At 73.2% G+C, this 12967-nt stretch overlaps 1 protein-coding gene across 1 annotated transcript; it reads left to right on the forward strand.

Moving 5' to 3' along the window:
- The first annotated feature begins 535 nt into the window (after window positions 1-535).
- TPPP (tubulin polymerization promoting protein) lies at window positions 536-11099 on the forward strand. Its single transcript, XM_037529828.2, has 4 exons — window positions 536-551; window positions 6585-6893; window positions 9817-9970; window positions 10045-11099. The coding sequence occupies exons 2-4, from the start codon at window positions 6589-6591 to the stop codon at window positions 10237-10239; spliced, it is 654 nt and encodes a 217-aa protein (XP_037385725.1). The 5' UTR covers window positions 536-551; window positions 6585-6588; the 3' UTR covers window positions 10240-11099.
- Window positions 11100-12967: the final 1868 nt, after the last annotated feature.

Below are 12967 nucleotides of genomic sequence, written 5' to 3' on the forward strand. Positions count from 1 at the left end.
CCCAGAGGCGCGCCCCGAGCGCGGGTTCTGGCCCCCGAGGCCCCGGTCGCCGCAGGGACCTGGAGGCGAGGCCGGCGCGCGCCAGTGTTCGTTGTTGGCCAGAAGGTCCCGCAGCTTTGCAGGAAATAGTGAGCGAAACGCCAGGAAGTCGGTCTCGCCGCGTTTTGATGCCTCGTCCTTTGGGCGGGATGTTGGGGGCCGGAGGGGCGTCAGGGCGGACCCCTTCCCTCCGCTCCCCGGGGCCTGCACCCCGCCCCGCCCGGAGACCGCGAGCGGGTGCCGGGGCGCGTGGGGCGCGCGGGGGCGGGGCGCGCGTGGGGCGTGGGGCGCGCGGGGCGGGGCGCGCGTGGGCGCGGGCGCGCGTGGGGCGGGCGGGGCGGGGCGCGTGGGGCGGGCGGGGCGCGCGGGGCCGCGGCCAACGAGCGCGCGGGGGCCGGGCCGGGGCGGGGCGGGGCGGGGCGGGGCGGGGGGGCGGCGGCGGCGCGAGCGCTTCCCGGCGCAGGGGCGCGCGGCGCAGTCGCGGAGGCGCCGCGGAGCGAGGCTGCTCGGAGGTAGGCGCCGAGCGGGCGGGCGGGCGGGCGGGCGGGCGGCGCGGGCAGGGCCGGGTCGGGCCGCGGCGCGCAGGGTCCCGCGGTCCCGGCCGCCCCTGAGCCCCGCGCGCTCTCGCGGCGGCGCAGCCTTGGGCCGGGCGGGCGCAGGTGCCGACGCGCCCCGCTCCTGCCCGGCGCCCCCGCCCGCCTCGCCGGCCTCGCCAGGGGCCCCGCCCGCCCCGCCCGGTCCGCGGCCGGCGAGCCCGCGGCGTCGGGGGGAGCCGGAGCCCGCGCGCCCTGCGGCCCGGCCCGCGCCCCCGCCCGGCCCCTGCGCCCGGGTGCCGCCGCCCGGCGCGGGCAGACGCAGGGGCTCCCGGCGTGTCCCCGCCGTCGCGGGGAGGCGGCGGGGGCCGGCGGGGGTGTCCTTGGCGGAGGCCCCGCAGCCCGGCCTCGGTTATGTAAAGGCGCCTGGACGCGGGGGGCGGGGGCCGGCGCCCCGAGAGGCCGGAGCCGCGCGCCCGCCGGGCCGGTCCCCACCGCGGGGGCCGAGCGCGCAGCCCGGGCGCGGGGCCGACAGCTCCGGCGCGGAGCTGGGGGTGCGGGCGCCTCCGCAGCCCACACGGCCCGGGCCCCAGTAAGCGCCGGCCTGAACCCCGGGGCCACATCCGGGGGCGCGCGGGCGGCGGGGGCTGCGGGCCTCGCAGGACGCGGCTCCCACGTGGGCCCGGGAGTGCTCCCGGGAGCTGGCCCGAGGGGCCCTGGGGGGCAGGCGCCGCGCAGGGCTGTGGGGCCCGGGGCCGGGTGCCGTGCGCGCGTGACCAGGGCCGCCCCGGCGCGTGCAGTCGCGGCCCCGAGGCTGGAGAGAAACCGCAGCCCAGGGGACCCCGCCGGAGACGCCCCCTGACGCCCGCCGCCCCCGCTGGGACGGGCAGGTGCGGGCGCGGCTGGCGCCCCTGAGCTGCCGGGGCGGTGGCGCGCAGGCCCCGCCTCAGGCCGCTGGACGAGGGGTCCCCTCCCGCTGCTGGGCGCGGGAACACCCCGGGGGCGCAGCGGCCCCTCCAGCGGGGAGGGACAGGCTCTTTGGGGGCCCAGGGGCCGCCCCTGCAGCCTCCTGGTTTGGCGGTGCCGCCCCTTGGTGTCCGGGCAGCTGCGCAGGCCCTTATGAAGAGGGGCTCCCTGCGCTCCCCACCAGCTGGCACTGAGCTGGGGGGGCTCTTGCCCTTTTCTTTCTTGAGTGAGGTCTGGGCAGGGTCGGGGCCTTCTCCGCTAGCCCGCGCCCGCCGGGGCGTGTGTCCGGCGCGTCCAGCGTCTCTCCTGGCTGGGCTGTGGGCCCCATGTGGGACCCCAGGGAGTGGCCCCCCGCCCCTGCCTGGTGATGAGAAAACCAGGCCCGTGGGGTCACCCCTGACCTGAGACCCAGCGGTCGCGTCCCCTCTTGCTGCCTGGGTCAGGGTCCCGGCTTCTGCTTTTTCTCGATGCTTCGGCAGGACCCCAACCCTCCGGGCGCCAGGCAGACGGGCAGTCGGGCAGTCTGTCGTCTGCTCCACGTTCCCCCACTAGGGCCTGGGGCCCCTGCCTGACCAGCCCCCTCCCGCTGCCCGGCCCCCGCCCCACCCGCTCCCCCAAGCTGCCTCCTGTGCGGGTGCCGCTGGCCCCCGGTTCTGGATCCCGGCTGTCCCCTCCGGCCCGGAGCCCCTTCCTTCCCTGGACCTGGGGGCAGTGCCAGCTGCTGCATTCTGGGGGCCGCCCGCCCACCCCCTGACACCCGCTGCGTCTCTGGGCCACCACCCGATGGTCCCCGGGAGCTGGCCCCGAGGGTGGCCCCTGTTCCGTGGGGGGCGGGCGCTCTGCAGGGGTTGGGGCCAGGGGCGCTGAGTGGCCCCCGTGGGGCCACGGAGATGGACTTGGAGATGGACCTGGCCTCCTCTCGCCGCAGGAGATGCCCTCGTGGGATGCGGCTGTGCGCACCCATCCTCTGCCCCTGGCACATGTGCCCAGGGCCCGCATGTGGGACGCAGCGTCTGCACCCAGGACACAACACACCACACACCACAACACGTGCAGGGCGTGGCGCGCGTGCACACGCCTGTGGCAACATGGGCAGGCACCCTCAGGGAGGACCTGTGCGCACGCTGCAGGGCACACGTGCACCTGGCTCGGGGCGGTTCCAGCGGCAAACGGCGTGCCGGTGTGCACACGTGTGCTCGAGCACACCAGCGTCCTCCCGTGTCTCCCCGAGCTGTGTGCACACCCGCCCTGCACACCTGGGCACTGCGCCGGCCTGGCCGGGGCTGGTCAGCGGTGGCAGCCTCGCGGCTGCCTGTCTTGGCAGACGGAGCCCGGCCGCGTGCTTTGGACGCCCGTCTCAGCCTCTGCTCGCACGCGGCGCTCCCCACCCTCCGCGCTCCCCACCCTCCGCGCGGGCATGTGGCTCTGCCCCCAGCGCTCCGGACGCTCCTCCCGTCACTTACCTGTGCCAGGTGCCCCCGGGTCCGGCCGCCGCCCGAGCTGCTCCCCTCAGACCGGCCGCAGCGGCCCTGGGTGAGCGGACCTCGGGCCTTCCTGCCTTCCCAGTTGCGGGGCTCCAGCCTCTTGGGGGACACCCGATCAGCCCAGCCTGGGCAGCCGCCTCCACCGCTGGCCGAGGACACCCACAGGGACCGCTGCAGCTGCTGCGTCCCGGGCAGGCGTGGGCACCCCTGCTGGCCGCGGCCGGACCCTGGGGCTGTGGTCATGGGCACAGTGTGCGCCCTCTCAGGACTGGGGTGCTCTATGCAGCCCCTGCCCCCCACGCTTCAGTGCACATGTGCTCCCCAACGCCTCCCCACTGTCATGGCTGCCAGGGTCAACGGGGGTGCAGCACTGTCCCTCAAACCCTCCTCCTCAGGGCTGGGGTAACCGGACCGCCTCACGGGAGCCCTTTGTCCCGGGGGCCCTAACTGTAGCACCCCACTTTCTCGGAAAGACAGTTCAGGAGGCCCTTAGGGGTGGGACCCTGGGGTGGCTGGAGGTGGGGGGCTTGGGGAGGAGCCGGACCCCAGCTGGGCCGCAGCTTGGGGTGGGCGTGGGGCCGAGGAAGGCTCTGAGGGTCCCGGGCAGCTCCCTGGCATCCTCGGGGAGACGCGTGTCCTGGGTGGCCAGCGCCGAGCGGGCAGGCGCGGGGATCGCGCCGCCAGTGGCTGCCTGAGGGCCTAGCGCTCAGGTCCCGGGGGCACGAAGGGGCCTCTGGCTGAGATGGCCTTTGTTCAAGCTGCCTCCCCTCCCCTGCCCCCCAGCCATGTCCATCCCAGGAGCCATGTCCATCCTGGGCTGTGTCCCTGGGTGGCCATGCGGGGGCCATTGAAGCCCTGATGCAGGCCTGGGCCTGGGATCGCCCTGGTGGGGCGGAGGGGAGAGCACGGCAGAGCCAGGTGGCCGCCATCTGTCCCTCCTCCGGCCGCTGGCCGCGGCTGTGCTGGACCCAGACTCCCCACCCTTTGCGCTCAGAGGATCTCGGGCACGGTGGCCTCGGCAGTGTCCGGGAGGCCATGTGGGGGCCATGGGCCAGCTGGCCAGGTGAGTGGCCTGCAGGCGGCCCCAGCCTGGGACTGCTCCCTGCCCCTCCCTCCTGTGTGGGCGTCCTGCGCAGCCCTGATGGGGCCAGCGGGGCGGCCTGCAGCGTCCAGAAAGGCCCATCCTGTCTTGCTGGGCTGGCCCAGCTCAGCCACGGCCTCCTCTGGAGAGGCCCCTTCAGGGCCAGCCCAGGGAGTCTCCAGAAAGAGGGGGAGCAGGGAAGGGGGTACTGCAGTGGGCCTGGGGCTCCCTGGTTAGCCTGGGGATGTCCAGGGGGCATAGGCGGTGCCAGGGCCGTGGGGGCTGGGGTGAAGGGCACCTGGCCAGCAAGAGGGGAGGGCCAGCCCCTGCTGCCAGGTGTCACGAAGCACCTGCAGGGGGTGGTTCAGGCCAGGTTGAGGGGGCTGTGGAGGCCTTGGGGGACCTGAAGGGGCTAGAGCCAGATGCCCCACCGTCGTGCGGGCACCATGCAGCCTCGCCCCAGGAAGGGAGCTGCTGTTCTTGCTGCCTTTGAGACACACCTGGCCCCCCTTGCGCACGCCTGGTGTCCCTGACACGCGCACCTGGCTCCCCTCATGTGAGTACCTGGTCCTTCACACATACCTGGTCTCCCTCATGCACACCTGGTTCCCCTCACAGGCGCACCTGGTCCCCCTCACACACACCTGGTCCCTCCTCACAGGTGCACCTGGTCCCTCGCGCACCTGGCCCTTCGCGCGCACATCACTTGGGCCAGGTGTGCAGCCGGACTGCGGGGTCCCGGCTCCGTGGCCCCTTGGCTCAGGCCGCGAGTCCCAGGAGGGGCAGGGACGGTCCTTCTGAAAGGGCCCTGGGAGCAGCCTGCAGGGCTGGGCAGGGCTGCCCGGGCTGTGTCCCCAGGCAGCGCCGGTGCCAAGGGCCTCCCCACGGCTCCTCCTGCGTCTGTAATTCCACCTCCTGCCCCCAGCCCTGTTTTGAAAATGCAAACCCAGTGACCCAGCCTGTCCCTGGTGTCCGCTCTCCCCTCACCTGACCCGGGGTGATGCCCCAGGGGGCCACCTCAGTGCCCTCCGTCTCCTGGCTTCCCCCCTGCTAGCCCCACACCCTGGGGGCATTGCAGGGGGCTGCTGGGTCAGCATGGCTGGGACAGGGAGGCTGCACCCCTCACCCTCCTGCCTGGGGTCCCCGGGGCCCTTTAAGGGCGCCCTGTGGGCTGGTGCCTTGTCCTCAGTGGCCGCTCCATGGTGACCTGGCCCTTGGACTGGGGCAGCATGGGTGGGACGGGCAGGAAGATCTGTGCCTTTGGGGTTCGGTCTCGGGCCCTCCAGACTGGTGGGTGCAGAGTCTTGCAGGGGCTGGCTGAACCCCTGGACAGCCCAGGCGGTGGGGGCAGCAGTCAGCCCCTGCCCGGCCGGGCACCCCGTCCGTGCCCCTTTCTGTTCCTAGAGCGGGGGCCCCCGCCGCCACCTGGCCCGCTGTGGGCTGACCAGTGGCCTGTTCCCGAGGTGACCGGTGCTCGCAGTAACACGGATGGGGCCCAGGCTGACTGCCAGGCCAGAGCCCGCGCCGGGCGCTCTGTGCCCGGCCTCCCAATGCCCGGTGAGGACCCCAGCGGGCCGGACACTGGTGCTGGGCCTTGCTGGCCAAGGGGCCCTGCTGCTCACGCCCCCGCCTTCCCCGAGTGTCCTTCCACCCAGACCCTGCGCCCCTGCCGGGGGAGCCCGAGGCCCCCAGCTGTGGGCAGTTGGTGGGCTCTGGAGGTGCCTACTGGTGCCTTCCCGCCCGCTGGCCCTCTGCTGGCCTCCGGGGACCCTGCAGCTGCCCTCTGCTGCTTGCTCCGGCCCCGCCCTCAGGTTTGGGCTCGGGAGGACGCGCCAGACCCCGGCTGCGTGGTGCCCGCGAGGGCCCCCCACAGCTGCAGTCCCGCTGCCCCGCCTGCGTGTGACCTGCCTCCGCGTCCCCACATGGAATCCCCCGCGCGGCGGTGATGCGTGTCCGGTGCCGGCCCCTCCGAGGCTCCCGGAAGGCGGCCTCCAGGCGCACGCGGGTGGTTCTGTGGCCCTAGGGCCGCATTTGTGGGCACTCCCTGTAGCGGAGAGCCCCTCACCCAGGGGCCGCCCGCCCAGTCTGGTGTTTTGGGGCCCCCAGGGCGTTCCTGACCGTCCAGAGAGGCCGGGGCCGCTCGGCTCGCGTTGCCCCCTCTCTCGTCCCGGTGGCCCGGGCGCGGTGGCTCTGGCGCCTGCGACGCTCCGCACCTTCCCTCCGCGCCGTGGGCGCTTCCAGGGCCACCCGATGCTGGGGACGCCCCATGCCGCGGCTGATTCCAGAGAACCGGTGTCCGCGACGGCTAGGCCCCCCCTCCCGCCCCGCGAGCCCAGCGCTGCCCCCTGCGCGGCTGGGGATCCCAGGCTCGGGCTTCCCGGGGCAGCCCCCCCCGGGCTCTCCTGGGGTCGGGTCCCGGCCGCTGGTGCCCACGGGGCTGGCGCACACGGCGGCCGACCGACCCTCGCCCTTCCCCTGCAGCGCCATGGCCGACGGCAAGGCCAAGCCCGCCAACAAGACGCCCCCCAAGTCCCCAGGGGACCCCGCGAAGGACAGGGCGGCCAAGAGGCTGTCGCTGGAGTCGGAGGGCAGCAGCGAGGGCGCGGCCGCGGGGCCGGAGCTCAGCGCGCTGGAGGCCGCCTTCCGGCGCTTCGCGGTGCACGGGGACACCAGGGCCAGCGGCCGGGAGATGCACGGCAAGAACTGGTCCAAGCTGTGCCGCGACTGCCAGGTGATCGACGGCAGGAACGTGACCGTCACCGACGTGGACATCGTCTTCAGCAAGATCAAGTGAGCGGGGGCGCGAGGAATGGGTGCCCCGCCTGCGCCTGGCCCCCGCCCCGCCCCGGGGGCGGCCCTTCCTTCAGGTGTTGGCGAGCCCCGTGAGCGGAGGCCGTGCACGGCGGCCCGGGTCCCTCCGCACACCCGGCTCTGGCCGTGGCGTGGACATGGTGTCCCCGGGGCTTCCCGAGACGGTGACCATGTCACCTCTTTGCTCTGTGGAAACCTGTGTGTGGTGGTGAGGTCTCCCCGAGTCCCCGGGTGGCCACCCATGCCCCCCCAGTCGCCCAGCAAAGCCCACTGGTCATTGCTGTTACCCCAGGAATGCAGGGGTGCAGGCGGGGCAGTGGGATGCCCACGGGGGGTGCAGGCGGGAGAAGGGAGGTGTGGGGGGGAGGTGGGGTGCGGGAGGGGGTGGGGTGCAGGCTGGTGAAGGGGTGGGAGGAGAAGGGGTGCAGGCGGGAGGGGGCTGCTGGGTGGCCGGGGCAGCTCCTCTGGGAGAGGGAGCCCTGGGGGGCCCCGGGCCGCGGCCGAGCGAGTCTGCGCTGGGTGAGGTGCCAGGTGGGGGCCGGACGCTGGTGGGGGCCGCGGGAGTGTCCCGCAAGGGCCGCGGAAGCCTGAAGCCGGCTGGACAGACCAGGCCCGTGTTTGCGCGTTGCCAGAGGCGGCGGCGGGCGCCCCGCCAGGCCCCTATCAGCAGCCCTTGTTTGGGGGGTTGCCATGGCAGCGCTGTTTGTTGTGATGTTACCCGCGTTACAGTTTAAACAAGTCGCTGCCCCGGCCTGAGCCTGCCCCTCCCTGCCGGTCACCGCGGGCGGTCTGGGCACGGGCGGGTCCCACAGCCACCTGGGGCCCCACATCCTGCGTGGCTGCGGGGAGCGCCCCGGGCCCGCTCTGGGGTCTGGGTGGCCCAGGAGTGCACCCCGTGTCCTGCCCGAGTTCTGGGGACACGGCCGTGGGGTGTGGTCTGCGCGGCCCGCAGGCAGGGTGAGGACCCCCAAAGCGGGCGTGCGGCCAGCATCCCCAGAGCGGCAGGGCTCTGCCCGGCCTCGGTGGGTCCCGCTGAGCTCGCTGGCGTGGGGTCCGGTGTGTCTGCCGGCCAGTCAGGCGGCCAGGAGCCGGCTGCTCGCACTGGCCACTGGCCCCTTGTCCAAAGAGGACGGGTGGTGGGCGGCGGCCTGAGCCTCATGGACACCCAGGCCCTGCCCAAGGCGCACGCGGGTGGGGGCTTCATGGTGGTCCCCCTGGGGGGCCCAGCTGCCCAAGTGGGCGGTGATTAGGGGTTATGGCTGTCCCTGTCCCAGGCCCCCAGCCCCCCACTGTCCGTGCAGCCGGACTCCATTCCGGGTCCCTGGACCACACCCCAGGCCCAGGACCTCCGAGTGACCTGAGGCCGCCGCTCTCCGGCCCTGGACGGTGCCCGCCCCTGCTGCGTGCTGGCCCGCGGGCTGCTCTTGGACAGGCCTGCAGCTTTGGCTGCTGCCGGCCAGGGGAGGCCGGGCGCCACCTCCACCCCAGGTCCTTGGGCGCCCGGCTCGCTGGCCCTGCCTCAGAGCAGCCTGAGACCCGTGCCAGTGTGTGGGAGTCCCTGAGCCGCTGGCCCTAAGGCTCGGACAGGTTCTGGGGCCTGTTGGGCCATGTCCAGCCCTGAGGTACCCCTCGCTGGGCCTCAGTGCTCCTGGGGGACCCTGGGAGTGCCGGGCCTGTGCCTGGCCGTGACCCGGTGGCCGGCTTTCCGGCAGGGCCCTGGTCAGCCGGGCGCTGCGCTGGAGGGGGGCGGGGAGGCCGCGTCCCAGGGCCGCGTCATCTGAGCAGGTGTCCCGGGAAGAGGCCAGCATTGTCATCTAGGGCTGGGACTGCCCTCCGCAGCCAGGCGCCCGGCGGTCACAGGGGGACACACGGGGACACCCGGCCAGGCGGGTCCCTTCCCCCGACTGAGTGACTCACACTGGTGGCGCCTGGTGCCCGGCAGCCGGGCCGGGCTGGCCATCGGGCCTGGCCTCCACACACGCTAGGCCGGGCTGTGGACAGGGACAGAGTGCCTTTGACAGCCCGGATGGACAGAGAGGCCTGGGCGGGGGATGGGCCTGGCAGGGCTCTGAGGGGCACAGGGCCTGCCTGTGCTGCCCCAGGCACCTGGAGGGATGGCCGTCCTTGACCCCGGAGGGACGTGTGCGCCCAGGGCTGAGCCCCCCCACCTGCCGGGCGGCTAGCGGGCGGGGCTGTGGGGGCAGACGTGGGTGCGCCCTTGGGTGGTACCAGTGCCCTGCCTGGCCGCTCCTCGTGGTCCTCAGGGTCTCCCTGGACCCCTCTGCTGCCCTTGCTGTGCGCCGACCCGACCCGGTCCGGCCCGGCCCGGCCGCGGGTGCAGGCTGTGGTCAGCTCGTGGCTCCGGCCCGCCGGCCGCCCTGCCCAGGCGCGGGTCGCATACCCAGGGCCACCGGGAGCCGCTGCTCAGCTGAGATCACGAAATGGCGCAGACCCGCCGGGTTGTCAGTGCCCCGCGGGGGCCGGCCACACCGTGATGGCCTTGGGGGCTGTGGCTCTGGTGGCGTGGGGCGCCTGGGGGCGCCCCGTGGGAGGTGCTGTGGCGGGTCCCCTGGGAGGGTGGCGGGGAGGATACGGGGGGCCATGGGAGGGCGAAGGGGTGGCCCTGGGAGGGTGCTGGGGGGTCCCGTGGGAAGGGGCGGAGGGGGCGGCCCTGGGAGGGTGGGGGGCGTTGGGGGTCCTGGGGGTCCCCACCGGGCTGGGCCCCTGGCTGGGGTCTGGCCGGCCCGCCCGAGTGACGCCCGCTTGCTCACAGGATGTGCTTCCTCCAAGCCTTTTTCCAAGACAGTTTATATTTGCGGCCATTGCCGGGGCAACGGGAGGCGGCGGGCGGGCGGGCGGGCGGGCGGGCGGGCGCGGGCGGGGCCTGACGCGCTCTCCGCAGGGGCAAGGGCTGCCGCACCATCACCTTCGAGCAGTTCCGGGAGGCGCTGGAGGAGCTGTCCCGCAAGAGGTTCAAGGACAAGGGCCGCGAGGAGGCCGTGCGGGAGGTGCACCGGCTGGTGGAGGGCAAGGCGCCCATCATCTCGGGGGTGACGGTAGGCGGCGCGGGCCGGGCGGGGGGTGGGGGCCTGCACCCTGGGCGCACGCGACCCACCCCCCTCTCCCGCAGAAAGCCGTCTCCTCGCCCACGGTGTCGCGGCTCACGGACACCACCAAGTTCACGGGCTCCCACAAGGAGCGCTTCGACCCGTCGGGCCGGGGCAAGGGCAAGGCGGGCCGCGTGGACCTGGTGGACGAGTCGGGCTACGTGCCCGGCTACAAGCACGCGGGCACCTACGACCAGAAGGTGCAGGGGGGCAAGTAGCACTCCCCCCCCGCCCCCCACTTCGTCACATTCCTGTGCTCGCCTGGGCAGAACTTGGACCTCAGCAGCCGGTGCTGTGGGGCGACGCCCGGCTCCCCCACAACCCGCGTGACCCCTGACCTCCCCAGCGCCCCCTCTCGACCCCGCAAGACCACCTGGTTCGAGGAGCTGGTGGGCAGTGGGGATGAGGCCCCCGGAGCCACAGGGGCCACCACCCGCCCACCAGCGAGCTTTCCAAGGGTGCACCCAGCCCGGCCCCTGCACATGCAGGCGTGCACACCCCACTCCCGTGCCCACCCTACGCCCGTGCACATGCACGCTCGTGCACGTGCATGCACTCCTGCGCGTGCACACATGTGCACACTCGGCCTGCGCACGCTCGGCCTGCACACTGGCCCTGCGGTCACTGGGAGGCGGGCTCACCCCTCTCCTCCAGGGGAAGAGGCCGTGGCGGGCCGGGAAGGTTTGGAATGACCTGTCCCTGGGCCTCTGGCCTGTCCCTGTCCCCACCTGTCCTCCGCGGGGGGCTCCCAGATCCTAGGGACCATGGCGGTCACCAAGACACCATATCCTCTGCCATGAGCATCCTCAGGCCAGCTGTGGCACAGGGCGTGTGCAGCCCCTCCCTGGACGCGGGCCTGGCCCTCCTGCCGGGCACAGCCTGCCGGCCCTGGGTGCACAGCAGCTTCTGCGCACGGGGGTGAAAAGCGGGGGCTCCCAAGCACCTTGCTGGGTCCCGGCAGCTGGGCACGAGGCTGGCCCCAGAAGAGCCCTCACCGGCTGAGGCTGCCCGCCCCTGGGCCCAGCCCCCCCCCACGCTTCCCTGCCCGGCACCTCCTCCCCAGCCTGCGGGTGGCACCTGCCTCGGCCACTCCCCTCCTGGCTCGGGGGGCTGTGCCATGGCGGGCGGAGCCGCCCTTCCCCAGCGGGGGCCCTGGGCAGGGAGGCCTGCACGTCCCACCAGACTGACCTGCGAGCCGCCCCGCCCGCCCCCGTCGTGCTGTCCCGGCGGCGACTCCCGCATGCTCCCGCGCCACCAGCTTCTACTAACCCGGCGACAGCGACTAACGTCTACCTGAGAAGGCAGGAGCCGCACTGCGGGGCGGCCACCCCAGGACACTGGCCGCAGGACGCTTATTTATTTATTTAACGCCAGCGGGTGGGCCGGAGGCGGTGCCAGCCAAGCCAGCCCTGCGGCCAGAGCGCAGGTTACTCAAGACAGTGTTTGTCCTGGAGCTGGAGGTGCCGCCCCCCGTCTCCGGGCTGCTCCCGCACAAGCAAGCCACTGCCCGCCCCCGCCGCACCGGGGTGGCCTCGCAGGGCCCAGGTGACGCGAGGCGCCGCCCCAGCACTGCCCGCGGCCGCGCTGACCCACTACTGAGGCAGAGCCGAGCGGTAGCGCGACCGCGACTCCGCGGAAACTTGAAGGGATCATTCCTACTGGTTTGTCCACGTTTTTCAGGAAAGGGACATGGTTTATACGCAGATGCAATATATTTTTACACTGGTTCCTGGGGTGGCCGAGGGCCGCTGCCAGCCCCGGCCCGCAAGCCTTGGGTGAAAGAGCGCGTGTGTGCTGCGCCCGCCCCGCCCTCGTGTTAACCGCGCCAGCCGGCAACGTGACAATAAAGGTGACAAATAAGGTGTCGTGAAGCCTGGGCTGGTCTCGTCTCTGCGGTGGGCTCAGGCCCTGTGGGCGCGACTCGTCCAGCGGACACCTGCCTAGCCCTGCCCTAGCGATTGCGCTGCCCAAAATAAAGGTGTTTTAGTCCCTAACGGGGCTCCCTGGGGTTACGTCACAAGAACCCCAAATACGGAAAGAAAGAGGTGAGGGTGGAGCGCCCTGCGGGGTGAGGAGCACCGAGGGGGGCCTCCGACAGCCACAGCCCTGCGAGCAGGGAACGTGGGCCTGGCAGATGCTGCGCGCGTCCACGGCGGCAGCAGCCATCACAGGAGAAACAACGGGTGGCCGGAAGCGTGGCCAGGGGCGATCTGACCACTAAGAGGCCAGCTGGGGTGCAGGGGGACGGCAGGAAGCCCCGCAGGGCAGCAAACCCCGCATGACTCAGGAGGGGCAAATGCAGATACTGCAGTGAAACCACGGGCCGGGGCCGTCCAGGCGCCCCCACCGTCCGGCCGAGGGGCAGTGGGTACCCGTGCTGTGGTCAGTGGGGCGGGGCCGTCCTGGCTCCTCCCCGCCCCCAGATGGCGCGACGTCGCCACCTCAGGACACAGCTCCACCCAAACGCCACTCCGAGCCTGGGTGTCGTGGCCCCAAGGCCGACAGGGCGGTCTTGAGCGGACTCCAGAGCTGACGCCGGGCGCGAGGCAGAGGCTCAGGGCCGCGCAGTGTCCTCTGCGTCAGAAACGGTTCTCCCGGCAGGGCCGGGGCCGGGGCGCCTGCCATGCATGTGGAGGCTGCAGACCCACTGGCGGGTGGGAAGCGCGGGCTCACGGGGTGGGCACCGCCACTCTGGCAACAGACGGTAGGAGTGAGGTGACGGAGTTAACGAAACGGACATACTGGAAATAAAACCTTCATGAAAAAGAGCCAAGTGGAACTTAACCATCAGGCCCAGGCCGACCCGAGGTTGGTCGGGGGCAGGACAGGCCAGGGCCTCCACGGCAGAGCCGGTCCCGACCGGGCGCCAGAGGGCAAGGCAGTCTCGCGTCTGTGGGGCAGTGTCAGGGGTCAAGGGGCTGCCTCCTGGGCGTGGGGGGAGAGTTT

Source organism: Talpa occidentalis, unplaced genomic scaffold (genome assembly GCF_014898055.3).
Source record: "Talpa occidentalis isolate TD23 unplaced genomic scaffold, MPIMG_talOcc4v2.1 talOcc4.6, whole genome shotgun sequence".
NCBI classification, from domain to species: domain Eukaryota; kingdom Metazoa; phylum Chordata; class Mammalia; order Eulipotyphla; family Talpidae; genus Talpa; species Talpa occidentalis.

What these genes read in the sequence shown, in the direction of transcription:
- TPPP (XM_037529828.2), top strand. Translation starts at nt 6,589, where the DNA reads ATGGCCGACGGCAAGGCCAAGCCCGCCAACAAGACGCCCCCCAAGTCC. An exon ending in ATCGTCTTCAGCAAGATCAA is followed by an intron (nt 6,894 to 9,816) that starts GTGAGCGGGGGC and finishes CGCTCTCCGCAG; the next exon opens with GGGCAAGGGCTGCCGCACCA. An exon ending in CCATCATCTCGGGGGTGACG is followed by an intron (nt 9,971 to 10,044) that starts GTAGGCGGCGCG and finishes CCTCTCCCGCAG; the next exon opens with AAAGCCGTCTCCTCGCCCAC.